The sequence below is a fragment of the Pseudophryne corroboree genome, chromosome 4 (genome assembly GCF_028390025.1).
Source record: "Pseudophryne corroboree isolate aPseCor3 chromosome 4, aPseCor3.hap2, whole genome shotgun sequence".
Classification (NCBI taxonomy): Eukaryota; Metazoa; Chordata; class Amphibia; order Anura; family Myobatrachidae; genus Pseudophryne; species Pseudophryne corroboree.
This window is the reverse complement of record NC_086447.1, coordinates 355,690,481-355,704,684: the sequence shown is the minus strand read 5'-3', so window position 1 is coordinate 355,704,684 and position 14,204 is coordinate 355,690,481. Positions and strand designations below refer to the sequence as shown.

General features: G+C 45.4%; 1 protein-coding gene and 1 long non-coding RNA gene across 11 annotated transcripts in view; one reads left to right on the top strand and one right to left on the bottom strand.

Annotated features, from left to right (window-relative positions):
- TNK2 (tyrosine kinase non receptor 2) overlaps positions 1–14,204 on the bottom strand; it is a 544,303-nt gene that overhangs the window by 112,234 nt on the left and 417,865 nt on the right. For 9 of the 10 annotated variants that reach the window (XM_063916519.1, XM_063916517.1, XM_063916516.1 and 6 more), the window contains 2 exons: positions 9,816–9,996; positions 4,309–4,379 (listed from right to left, as the gene is read on the bottom strand). In XM_063916519.1, coding sequence (XP_063772589.1) covers positions 4,309–4,379; positions 9,816–9,978 — 234 coding nt within the window. In that variant the 5' untranslated portion in view covers positions 9,979–9,996. Of the gene's footprint in view, positions 1–4,308; positions 4,380–9,815; positions 9,997–14,204 lie in introns of those variants that run through there. The other variant, XM_063916526.1, reaches the window with a different exon arrangement.
- LOC134909537 (uncharacterized) overlaps positions 1–14,204 on the top strand; it is a 72,086-nt gene that overhangs the window by 5,368 nt on the left and 52,514 nt on the right. The window lies entirely within an intron of this gene.

Genomic DNA, 14,204 nt, shown 5'->3' with positions numbered 1-14,204 from the left:
CTTGTTTTGATAAGCGTGTGAGCGCCTTATCCACCCTAAGGGGTGTTTCCCAACGCGCCCTAACTTCTGGCGGGAAAGGGTATACCGCCCATAATTTTCTATCGGGGGGAACCCACGCATCATCACACACTTCATTTAATTTATCTGATTCAGGAAAAACTACGGTAGTTTTTTCACATCCCACATAATACCCTCTTTTGTGGTACTTGTAGTATCAGAAATATGTAACACCTCCTTCATTGCCCTTAACGTGTGGCCCTAATAAGGAATACGTTTGTTTATTCACCGTCGACACTGGATTCAGTGTCCGTGTCTGTGCCTGTGTCGACCGACTAAAGTAAACGGGCGTTTTAAAACCCCTGACGGTGTTTCTGAGACGTCTGGACCGGTACTAATTGTTTGTCGGCCGTCTCATGTCGTCAACCGACCTTGCAGCGTGTTGACATTATCACGTAATTCCCTAAATAAGCCATCCATTCCGGTGTCGACTCCCTAGAGAGTGACATCACCATTACAGGCAATTGCTCCGCCTCCTCACCAACATCGTCCTCATACATGTCGACACACACGTACCGACACACAGCACACACACAGGGAATGCTCTGATAGAGGACAGGACCCACTAGCCCTTTGGAGAGACAGAGGGAGAGTTTGCCAGCACACACCAAAAACGCTATAATTATATAGGGACAACCTTATATAAGTGTTTTCCCTTATAGCATCTTTTATATATTTCTAACGCCAAATTAGTGCCCCCCCTCTCTGTTTTAACCCTGTTTCTGTAGTGCAGTGCAGGGGAGAGCCTGGGAGCCTTCCCTCCAGCCTTTCTGTGAGGGAAAATGGCGCTGTGTGCTGAGGAGATAGGCCCCGCCCCTTTTTCGGCGGCCTCGTCTCCCGCTCTTTAATGGATTCTGGCAGGGGTTAAATATCTCCATATAGCCCCCGGAGGCTATATGTGAGGTATTTTTAGCCAAAAAAGGTTTTCATTTGCCTCCCAGGGCGCCCCCCTCCCAGCGCCCTGCACCCTCAGTGACTGCCGTGTGAAGTGTGCTGAGAGGAAATGGCGCACAGCTGCAGTGCTGTGCGCTACCTTAAGAAGACTGAGGAGTCTTCTGCCGCCGATTCTGGACCTCTTCTCGTTTCAGCATCTGCAAGGGGGGCGGCGGCGAGGCTCCGGTGACCATCCAGGCTGTACCTGTGATCGTCCCTCTGGCGCTAATGTCCAGTAGCCAAAGAAGCCAATCCATCCTGCACGCAGGTGAGTTCACTTCTTCTCCCCTAAGTCCCTCGTTGCAGTGATCCTGTTGCCAGCAGTACTCACTGTAAAATAAAAAACCTAAGCTAAACTTTTCTAAGCAGCTCTTTAGGAGAGCCACCTAGATTGCACCCTTCTCGGCCGGGCACAAAAATCTAACTGAGGCTTGGAGGAGGGTCATGGGGGGAGGAGCCAGTGCACACCACCTGATCCTAAAGCTTTACTTTTTGTGCCCTGTCTCCTGCGGAGCCGCTATTCCCCATGGTCCTTTCAGGAACCCCAGCATCCACTAGGACGATAGAGAAATTTTGTATACATTAACTGTGAGATCATCAGTCACAGAGGTTCTACACATCATTCCTCTCCCATTTTATTTTTCATACATGAATTCGAGAACATCTATTTAAGAAGATCCAAGTTTGAAGAGAGAAAAAATCACTAACACAGGATAAGTATTTGTTTTGGCCCTTCCACCTACTCTTCCCCTAGACACAGTAGCGCCATCTTCTTCTGCATTCTTTTTTCTTTTTTCATGTATTTGGACTGTCTGGGATCAGTCCTATAGAAGTTAAGAGGCTGCCACATAGTTTATTTTTGAAGCGCCAAGTAAACTCCAACAAAAAACCATTCTCCAGTTTAGATATTGTTGCACGACCAATGCAAATGCTGAGAACAATATGACATTTTTTTTGTAAATGAGGCTTATGCCATGTTCGCTGCAATGACATGTGATATTCATTATAAGCTGTCTATGCGGACTGAGGAGGAGGAAACCCTACTCATAACAGGGCTTGACACATTTTTCTAAAATCTAGGAGCCAGGATGAAATGAAAGAGCTAGAGCTAGCCTCCCCCACCCCCCTCGCAGCCACGTCACTGAGCAGCGTCCCCCCACCCTCCAGGCAAACCAACCCGGTACCCCCAGGCAAATCACCCATTTACAGCTATCCCCTGGCTAAACAATACCCCCCACCAACAGGCACAGCAATCAGCGCAGGCCGGGATGGACACTTAGCACATACACTCCTGGCCGCCGCAATACAGGCACGCCAAGAATCTCCACTGGGGTTTACGAGTATCTGCTTCCTCCCTTCCTTCCTCCCTGAATAATCTGGTTGCCAGACACCAAAATCTAGGGCCAATGGTGACCTGGCGCCCTGACTTATAATGTCATTTGGATTTGATTCATATTTGTACGCAAACTCGATGGTTTGCATACAAATATGATGTGTGGGGGTCTGCGCAGACGCAAGCATGTGTAGAATGGGTCTCGCAATGTTGCTCGTAGCCTCCTGGGCTGCAGTGCCGACCACACAGTGTATAGGAAGGGAGGATTGGCACATATATGCTGTATGATGTTATGCTGTGTGTAATATATGTGCTGGCTGGTTATCCCGGGGAATGGCAGCACTGTGTGTATCACAGCCACCGGGGACTCACCATTCGGCTTGTCGTCCCGTATAGAATGTGTGACGGGTCCTTCCCGAAATACAGTGTCTGTATCCTAAGGCCAACCTGAGCAAGCTTCAGCTTATGCAGGCTGGCCAGTGCATGTAGCTGTCGGATCCTTGCTAATGCCAAGAGGAGGCATCTATCTCCTACAGACACCTCCTGCTGCTTTAGAATATTAGAGGTATATTTACCAAGCAGTGGCTGCTTTCTGCCCATCCTGGTCAAAGGATGTAAAAAGAAATCATATAAAATGCAGAACAATGCAAAACAAACTGGTTTTTGCTTTTCATATTATTGCTCTTTAAAATACACTACCAAAACAGACGGAAAACAGCATTTTAGTAAATATACCCTTAGCGATAAATAAGAAATGCCCCACGTCAGCTCTGCTTACAGCAAAACTGTAACTTTTACCTGGATTTAGGGCCTTATTCAGACTTGGATGTAGCACGCACGGCAGGTACTGGGTGTCTGAGCACATGCAGCGGTTACAGTGCGCATGCACAACACTTCACTATGTGACAGGCATCCAGGAGGAGCGACGTGGCATTGGGAGGAGAAGAGCAGGAAATGCAGGCGTGTCATGGACGTTTTCAGGATGGACTGATGATGTCACCTGCGTTATAGGAAACATGTTGCCAGACCGCCTTCATACACAGCCGTGCTGCATTGGAAGTGGTCAACCTCTATTTGAGATTTATGTAATGCGATCGCAACTGAATTGCGATCGCATTGCTGGGCGGTGCCACACATGCTGGGCAGCCCCCAGCATGTGATTTTAGTGGTCGCAGATTTTGCTAAAATAGCAAAATCTGTGATCAACTCTGAATAACCACCTAAGTCCTAACTCTAAATGATGCCCTTAATGGAAACAAGATCCTAATTCAGAGATGTGCGATGATCTGCAATGTTTCTGGATCTGCGCATGCGCAGAAGCCATACTGCTCATGTGCAGACCCAGGGATGTAATGACGCTCGCAAGGCCCCAAATGCTGCAGAATGATTGATATGCTGCTGCTGGTATTTAGGGGTGGCAACAGGCAACGTTGCCAAAAACTGGAGCGTGTCCACTTTCTGGGAATGCTGAAGCCAGTGGCTGCATCCTTGGACGGTGTGACTTTTCCGGTCATCCTGAGTAACATGAGGGTTACTCAGATAACCAATGTTAACGCAGATGATCCAATTCCGCGTCTTCAGATTCAGCAGTGGATCAGATAAGCTGGCAGGAGGAGTCTATTTACATAAGACGCCTCATGCAGCATTAGCATATTATATTATGGGTGATCTGCAGCCATCATATATTATGGGTGGATTATTAGCAGTGGATCAGATAAGCTGGCAGGAGGAGTCTATTTACATAAGACGCCTCATGCAGCATTAGCATATTATATTATGGGTGATCTGCAGCCGTCATATATTATGGGTGATCTGAAGCAGGCTCAAAGACAATTAAAAAAAAAAGAAGAAACTACCTTTCCAAAAAATACTAATGAAATGATTAAATGGAAAGCACTGGATCATCCTGACACTACATTATGAATGCGAAGTACGTCTGCAAATGTCACAATAGATTAAAACTGGTGTATTTAGCATTTGCCTACCTTACTCATCCAAGATTTGCGCTTACACATTGCTTTTCTTCTCTTTACTGCCTCCCAAAGACGCCGTTGGCCTATAAAAAAGGAAAGAGATGCTACAGAGAAGTCTTCATACATCTAGCCTCAATACACCATGCAGCGGGAGATGCGTGGTGCGAGTGACACTTGTATATCTGTGTGCAACACTAGAAGAGTCTCATTTGACTTAGCACAGAGAGTGGCTGTTGTGAATGCAGCAATAGTGAATGAGGACCCACCCCAACACTTTTTAACCAATACTGCTGAGAGTACCTACAGAGTGGGGGACTCCCAACCATGATTCCGGACAGATACAGGCCAGCTGGCACCAGGGCTTGTATCCCCGGGGAAGTCAGACCAGCAAAAATGCATACGGACCCCTGTCCTGAGTATAACACGCCCTGGTGCCAATAGCACAGAGAGCTGTTCCGCACATCTGATACCGGGTGGGTATGGGGTTAATAGTGATGATAAAAATGGATTTAAAAACATTTAGCATTGTCAAACAAGTCCCAGCATAGCATGGTTACTATACTTGGCTGTCAGGGCATGCAGGCACTTGGAGAACCACACATGCCAGCTTGCCCTGCAACCAGAGCCAGCTGAGACATGTAGTTCACCAAGCCCAGTGCTGGCTACCCCAATATGATGGAGGCCCACCGCACACATTTTTCTTTCAGAAATGGGCACAGTGTCTACCTACTAAAGTCAGGTAGTGTATGATTGTTGGTGATGGGGCGTCAACACTGCGTTGTGTGTGCATCGATGTACCGTTTGGGGCCGCGGTCTGGACAACGCTGGTATGTCAAGACCGTTTGTGGGGCAGGCCGCAGCAGCTGCGTGACATCACACTCAGCTGCTGCGACCCAAAACGATGGCAATCCTAATCATGTGAGCCCATTGCTGTTTAGCGATGCGCTCGCATGATATTGTAGGAAGGGCAGGACGCGGCATGTGGGGCGGACTTGCCCTGTGCTGGGCGTCCCCCCACATGTCAGTGTAAAGGGTTGTAGTTGTGCGTTTTTTCACATTCATTAACCTCGCATTTTTTCTAGAAAAGGTGTAAAAGATTTAATGTTTGATCAGGTAGAATCCTTCAGAAAGAATACTTGAATTAAATTGTCAAATGTACAGTTGGATCCAAACTTGACAGTCAATGATACCAATGATTATGGCATCCCACTTTATAGGTATGCCTTGCAGTCATCTGCTTCCCAGTGAGGTGAGGTCGGTATTGTAAAAGTCTGGCTCAACTTTAACCATTTAATTCATGACACATAAAGTGATTTACACTTATACGGACTGGCACTATTATGTCAAGGGTGTACTCTGAAGGATTCCACCTGATCAACTTCATTGACATCTTGGGAGCATTGTGTCTCAGACACTAATGACTGAGTTTGATTATTATTTATGTGTTTCTAAACAGAATAAAGAGCATATTATTCATCCATTTGTTAACCTGTACTTGTGGGTAATTCAGAGGTGATCGCAGCAGTTGGTCAAAACCATGTGCACTGCAGGTGTGGCAGATATAACATGTGTAGAGAGCGTTAAATTTGGGTGGGTTATATTGTTTCTGTGCAGGGTAAATACTGGCTGCTTTATTTTTACACTGCAATTTAGATTTCGATTTGAACACACCCCACCCAAATCTAACTCTCTGTGCACATGTTATATCTGCCCCCCTGCAGTGCACATGGTTTTGCCCAACTGCTAACAAATTTACTGCTGCGATCAAGTCTGAATTAGGCCCATTATTTACACATCTAGCTGTATTGATTTACAACGTATGCTGGGCATACAAGCTACTATTTTCTATCCGATCCGCCTGATATTGGCGGATCGGCCAGATTACTGTAGCATGTATGCGTCTGATTGATCCGAAAATATCGATCGGTCGGAAATGCTTGATCGTCCAGCATGTCCCTCCAATGTAATATTTTCTAAGTGTCTGGTTGGCCGCATTGGGCAGTGTATGCCCTACTGTGGCCGACCAATGGATATTCCTCTGTTCCTTCACATTGGAAGGAACGGGGATGTGTCTCCTCCCTGGGGGCTGAGCACCGATATCATGTGACATGCGCTGGGGCAAATTTACTAAGGTGGGAGTTTGTTAGAACTGGTGATGTTGCCCATAGCAACCAATCTGATTCTATCTATTATCTTCTAAAGCAGCTAGATAGATGTTAAGCAGAATCTGATTGGTTGCTATGAGCAACATCACAAGTTCTAAAAGGACTCCCACCTTAGTAAATTTACCCCACTGTGAGAGATCTCAGTGTATGTCCCGGATATCTGTAGTGGCAGATGAAATAAAGCAAAAAACACTGTTACTACTTGCGCTAACAGTGTTTTTTGCTTTATTATTATTCTGTATATATGGTAGGTGAACCATAATTTACACTGTATACACTTGTGACTTCTTGTGTTTGCAAATACATATTATTTGCTTTTATTGCAGTGGCAAATAAAATGTCTGTTGATCTGAAAGGCATTTTATCTTACAGTGTATGCCCAGCATAATTACATCGTTGGTTGCCACATGTCACAGGTTGGGCTTACAGGCCTCGTTATCTGACGTGGTGCTGCTGATTACTGTCCTTACGGGCTCCCACGGGCCGTTGAAGAGATCCCTGAGTTTTGTATCTGCCAATCAGCCAGGTGGTTGGAAAATCTGTATCATCTATCATACTTCAGCCAGCACGTACCAGTATTAATTATACGCTGTGCATTTCAACCAGCGGGATGTAGTTATGTGACCAGCGGTCGGGAGATCGCCAGTCACATTACCGACGGCTAGATCCCATCCCCACTAAATCCAGACAGTCGGCATGCCGACTAGCAGGGACCATTTCCATAGAGTGAGAATAGACTCGCCACCGAGCCTGCAAGGGGCATGTTGGCCCCTGTTGCTCCCCCCGCATTCCGCAACCGGGATCACGCAGTCGGTATGCTGACCGCCGGGATCCCCAGTGGAGGTAACGCGTACCCATCCTCAACCAGCATGTACAAATATCCATTCTACGCTGTGCATTTCAACCAGCAGTACCAAAATCTATTCTACGCTGTGCACTCTCCTAGTAAGCACGGTGCATTCCACTCCTCAGTACTCTACATCCAAATTGATAAATGCTATAATTAATATAGACTTAAGAGCGCAACATTAACACTCTGCACTGTGCAGATGTATTTAGCCTGGAGAAGGCATAGAGAAGTGATAAAGCGGTGATAAGTGCAAGGTGATAACGCACCAGCCAATCAGCTCAAATATGTAAATTGACAGGAGCTGATTGGCTGATGCATTATCACCTTGCACTTATCACCGCTTTATCACTTTTCTATGCCTTCTCCAGGCTTAATACATCTGCCCCACAATGTCTCTATACCAGTTCTAGCATTCTTCCCGGGCTGCGTGCGGGCTCTGTAGCCCTCTGTCACTATTCACCAAGGGGCACACCATATCCACTGTGCTCTCTAGTTTTGCATATCGTTTGCACCGGTCAGTTTCATACCAGACTATACTCCACAAACACCCTGGTAGTCAGTTACCTCCACATGAGGAAGAGCCTTATCAGGCCTCCTAACACCCAAGCTAACCCCCTGTTCCTGATCTGAGTTCACAAAACTCTAGCGACTTAACAGCGCAAATGTTCTGCCACTGCTCCATACACCAGAGTGCTGTGTCACTCAGCACTGAAACATACTTACACCAACAATTACTATTCCAATCTAATACACATCCATGCACGCATTTCCACACTACCTCTCCTCCATCCCCTCCCACCACACACATGGCACACCACTCAGATCCACACGGTGAGCACAAGAATTATCCCTTTCTTGTAACTATTACCCAATGACCGTAGAACCACTCTCACGTTCTTTGTAGCACTTCACACTGCTCTCCTCCCATTTCATCAGTGAGCGCAGGACCAGCACTCCTGTACCTAACTATCCCCTCTTGGTGAGGGTAGCTGGCATTTATTTTATTTATTTATTAGCAGTTTCTTATATAGCGCAGCATATTCCGTTGCGCTTTACAATTAGAACAACAGTTATAGAACAAAACTGGGCAGCGACAGACTTAGAGGTAGGAAGGCCCTGCTCGCAAGCTTACAATCTATAGGGAATCTAACATTAATTATTTTTGTTTGTCTGAGACTTATGCAAACTGAGTACAGTTAAGCCAAACTGATACTAGGGGGTACATTTACTATGATGGGAGTTCTATTTAAGATGCGATGTTGCCCATAGCAACCAATCTGATTCCAGGTATTATCTTATAGAAGGTGCTAGATAAATGAGAAGTAGAATGTGATTGGTTGCTATGGGCAACAACCCATCTTAAATAGAACTCACATCTTAGTAAATGTACCCCCTAGGAATAGCACTAGTAAAATGAGCACTTCCATTCAAAGTTTTCACTAATAGAAACAGGACATGTACTAAATATCACTTTCCTGATGTAAGTCAGTTTAGCATATAGTGGTGTAGTATACTAGAATTTTGTCACCAGGCATACTGGGAACAAGACATATACAAGTAGTGGCACTTCACTGCACCACTTAACTGGCATGGTCAGATTTCATGCAACTGCGCCGTCCAACCCTGTCCCCCCATTTTTGACGAGGAGATCCGTTCCGCAGATGTGCATAATATAATGTTTAAATATTTAAAAAAAAATACTTTTTCAACTTTATTAAATAAAATAAATGTTAAAAAACAATGTTGTTAACGCTTTTGAAGGGAAAAATCGTCAGTTAAGTGGTTAATATGATGGCTCAACAATACAGATTTTCCTGCGCACTACTGCAGGGTATTCTGAGAAACAGCCAGAATGCCAGCACCTTGCAGCCATCACCGCTAATTGAATACCCATGTAATACTCAGTCAAGTCACATTATTATGACCACCAGCTTATAGCCAGAGTAACTGCTGTGTGCAGCACGGACAGCACACGTCTGGTAGCCCCGGGTTTATTTTGATGGTGAGCTGCTCCACTGTACTGTGTCGGTCAGCCCTCATGACCCTCTCACATTAATGGCACATGGTGCTCTGCAGTTTCCGTGTTGGTTATTTGCAATGGTGCCCTTTGTCCAGTCACAATACACCTTCACGACAGCAGCACGCGAACAGTTCACAAACTGCGTTGTTTCAAAAGTACTAACACCCTTAGCCCCAAAAGCCGATAATCATCCCTTTTTGCAACTTGGATAAACTGCCCCATTTACCCATGACAGCAACAAGTGATACGTGTGCAGATGGCCTATCACACACCTTATATACCCACCAAGCCAGCGCACAACAGGTGATGTACTTCATGGGCTCTGCGCTGCCGATGGCAAATGTATGAGGTGGTCATAATAATGTGACTCAACCGTGTATATACTGTTACTTGGTTGTTAGGTTTAGTGTCAGCACTGATAACTTCTGTACCACACAGTATGGGATGTAGTCATGTTGCCCATCCCCACAGTATATCTGCTCACCAGGTCGGCCCATGCCGATCTTCTCCAGATCCTCATTCTTTACGTAATCAAAGTGGGAAAGACGTGTGATGTTGAGGTCGTCACGTATGCGTAGGAAATACTGCTGCAACTGCACCTCGCTCAGGAGCTCCAGAAGCCATTCTGAGCCCTCATCTGGCTGCATGCTACTACTACCCAACCTCTGTGGAGAAAAAACAAAGGAAAAATCAGTAAAACAAATGCATGATATACAATGCACTGATATTGTACATTCTGCAAGAGTAAGATCTCTCTCCTCTCTCTCCCTCTCTCTCTCTCTCTTTCTCTCTCTCTATTACACCTTATATGGTTCGATAGTTTTATAAATTCCATTACTGGATAGATAAATCTGACTTAATGTGTGAAAAAACTGTGGGAATTAAAGGGTTCTAACCAGACACTGCTCAACTCAAGGAGATTAGGACCATAAAATCTGTCAACACTGTCAGGAGAATGACCAGTTTGCTATCTTTCCTGCTCCTCTCAAACCAACAGCCTGTGTGAATTCTCACACTGCTCCTACACTTCCAGTTGTTGTGGGATTGTAGCGCAGGTTTCTGCAGCAACGGAAATCAATAGTACATTGTATATTCTACACAACTGCAATAATAATTCAAAATATGAATTGTCCTAGATCATGAATTACAAAGCACAGTAGTACATTTGGGATGTACATTTTTACCAGACTATAATCAGAGCAGGCAGCCTTTAGCTTACTGTAACTATGGGGGTCATTCCGAGTTGATTGCTTGCTAGCAACTTTTTGCAGCGCTGCGATCAGATATTCGCCGCCTACGGGGGAGTGTATTTTTGCTTTGCCAGTGTGTGAACGCTTTTGCAGCCGACGGCACAAAAAAGTTTTTTGCAGTTTCTGAGTAGCTCTGGACTTACTCAGCCGCTGCGATCACTTCAGTCCTTTTGATCCCGGAATTGACGTCAGACACCCGCCCTGCAAACGCTTTGACACGCCTGCGTTTTTCCAAACACTCCCAGAAAACGGTCAGTTGACACCCACAAACTCCCTCTTTCTGTCAATCACCTTACGTTCAGCTGTGAGAATGGATTCTTCATTAAATCCATCGCCCAGCACCGATCCCCTTTGTACCCGTACGACGCGCCTGTGCACTGCGGTGCATACGCATGCGCAGTTTTGCCGAGATTTAACCTGATCGCAGTGCTGCAAAAAGTTGCTAGCGAGCGATCAATTCGGAATGACACCTAAGTACCCAGTGGTGCACATTAGCTGCTGATCATGGGAGATGTAGGTAACAATTGGAATGTCAAACATGCCTGTTTAGAACTGACAGCTATTGTTTCTGTAAAACTTCCTGTACTGATTATTTACTGTAGATCTGAGCAGACAGCTTCCTGTGCACATGATTACACACTATACAACGATAGGAGGAAAGATCATTAATGGTCCATGCTGTTAAATTAAATTAGGTTTATTTGTTCATAAATGTATGTTGGCTGTATTAAACAGTGGAGTCGCCAGTAATTTCATAATAGCCATGTATTTTATGTATGGACAACAATGTCTGGATAGCACAACCTTATATAAATATATGATTTCAGTACATTTTTGCATTGAATTCATTTTGGTATCATTTGTTTATATACAGTATGTACTGCTACCCAGATTACAGATCAGAATGATAAATGTTTGCTGCCTTGTATGACTTCTCTGTATAGTGCTTGATGTCCTGGTTACTGTATGTTTCCCTAAGATGTCAGACAGCCTATTATACACCAGGTACTTTTGAGCACACATGACAACAGCAAGAATTTACAAGTCTGTGGCACGATATCAGAGTGGTGTCTTTGTAGCCATAAAAACACAGTAAATGAGATTAAACGTGGAAACATATGAATGTATGTTAAGGCAATATGTGATCAAAACAGACTGAATGTAGTGCTTTTATTTATTAGAACTGTCTAGTCAATTTCCAGCATTTTTGGCCAAACGTGCTAAGAACTTCACATATGCTCCATGTTACTAAGAGTTTAACAAAATAATTTTGTCTAACAGTAGTCTTAGATCTGACCAGTGGTTCCCAAACTCGGTCCTCAGCGCACCCTAAAAGTGCAGGTTTTAAGGATATCCATGGCTGAGCATCAAACTGACTGAGGTACGAATTAAGGGCCTAATTCAGCATGGATCGCTATTCAGAGAAATTGCAGTGGTCTGCGAGTAGAAAGGCGCCACCCCATCAGGAAGAAAACATGCCCTGTGCAAGTTTGCAAATGCCTCACAGATCGCTATCCACTCGCAGATGCATACGTAATTCCTGGAACATCGAAGAAACTTTACCATCTGAGCAAATGTGAGTAGGTCTGAGACTGCCACTAACCTGTGACTGAGACGGGCAGGAAGACATCACAGACCCTCCCCAAAAATGCCTGGGCATGCCTGCGTTTTTTTAGACACACCCAGAAAACGTCAGGCTTCCGACCACAAACATCAGCTTCCTGTCAGTCAAACAGCGGCTACATTGCGATTACGATCTGTGCGCTATTACCCCTCGCGCTTGCATAATGCGAACACTACGCATGCGCAGTTGTTCGGTTAATAGCTTGATTTTCGATTTCTCTGAATAGTGATCCATGCTGAATTAGGCCCTAAGTCATCTGTGACAAGTATGGTTATCCTCAAAACCATGACCGCGTAAGAGTGCCTTGAGGACTGAGTTTGGGAACCTCTGGCTTACACTGCGCACCTGCATTTTTCCTTTTCCCTTCCGGAATTTGTAAGTTATTATACCCACACATTATAGCAATTTAATTGGGTCAATTCACTTAGGAGCGAATTGCTTGTGTGAGCCGTTTTCACAGTGAATTTGCTTTAGGAATTGCATTTACATTTCAATTCCAAACTTGCATTGCATTTTCCCTGCAAATTCCTAGGACACAGCTTCGGATCAAAGCACCCACCACTGGGCAGCTTGCGGCACCCACAGTGCTGCGCAAGCCGCCCATCGCAGAGGCCAGCCAGGAAATCTCCGTCCTATGATGGAGATCCCTGGCTTCATCCAGCGGCGACAGCTGCGACACGCCTCCCTTTTTCCAAACAGAGCCTGTCGCCACCCCCAAAACGGCATCAGACTGTCAATCAATGATAGTCTGATGCTGGCCTGCGACCTATGCCGCAGGACCTGTTTGCGCATGTGCAGGACGGGTCCTGCGCATTTGCAAAGTACCTGAATGACCCCCATATGTTGAGGTGTTGTACTGATGGGAGAGGGGTTTTAGAACTTGCATAAAGTATTTGTTGTTCAAAATTATTAAACTTGTATAAAAACACTGAGAAATCACTTAGACAGATTTCTGTACCCCACAATACTATAAAGACATTCACTTGCTGACAAACACTTTTTCCTTATAATTTTTAAACCAAAAATTAATAAAAAGACAAAACACATTTTAAGAACCTCCAGTCCTTTCCTTAGGGCCACTAACAGCCTTCTTTTACGGTCCTGATATCTCAGTTGCCACCTTTTCGGGGTCAAGGGTGATTTTTCTATTTTTTTCATACACTTCTACTAGGTCACTTATTGTAGAAAAGCTGTGCGCCTTCTTGTGACTCGTCAGTTATAAAGGCATCTCGCGTTTTGATGGTGTGCGCAAGGCGGTGTTGTATGCAAATTTCATTCTGCGAATTTGCATACTCGTATCCAATTGGATTGACCCTAATAAATACGAAAAAATATGTTGGAAACAGAGAAAAACAAGTTAGTATCAGGGGAGGCAGTCAATTGATGGCCTGTCGGGATCCCGGCGGTCAGGATACCGACGCCGGAATCCCGAACCAGCTGAAATAACGGCGGTCGGAGTCCTGACCGCCAGCTGGTTACCCCTCTTGTGTGGTGGTCCACGCCACTACTCAAATGGGAACAGAAACCTGTGGCCACCGAGGCCGAAGCGTGGTGAGCGCAGCAAGACCACACTCGCCTCCGGGATCCCGGCTGTTGGCCTCCCAGCGTCTTCCTCCTGACTGCCGGGATCCCGACTGCCAGGATCTTGTACTGATCCCAGTATCAGGACCATGACACTCCCAATAGAGGGGGTAATTCCAAGTTGATTGCAGCAGGATTTTTTTTAGCAGTTGGGCAAAACCATGTGCACTGCAGGGGAGGCAGATATAACATGTGCAGAAAGAGTTAGTTTTGGGTGGGTTATTTTGTTTCTGTGCAGGGTAAATACCGGCTGCTTTATTTTTACACTGCAGATTAGATTGCAGATTGAACACACCACACCCAAATCTAACTCTCTCTGCACATGTTATATCTGCCTCCCCTGCAGTGCACATGGTTTTGCCCAACTGCTAAAAAAAATCCTGCTGCGATCAACTTGGAATTACCCCCAGAGTGTGCC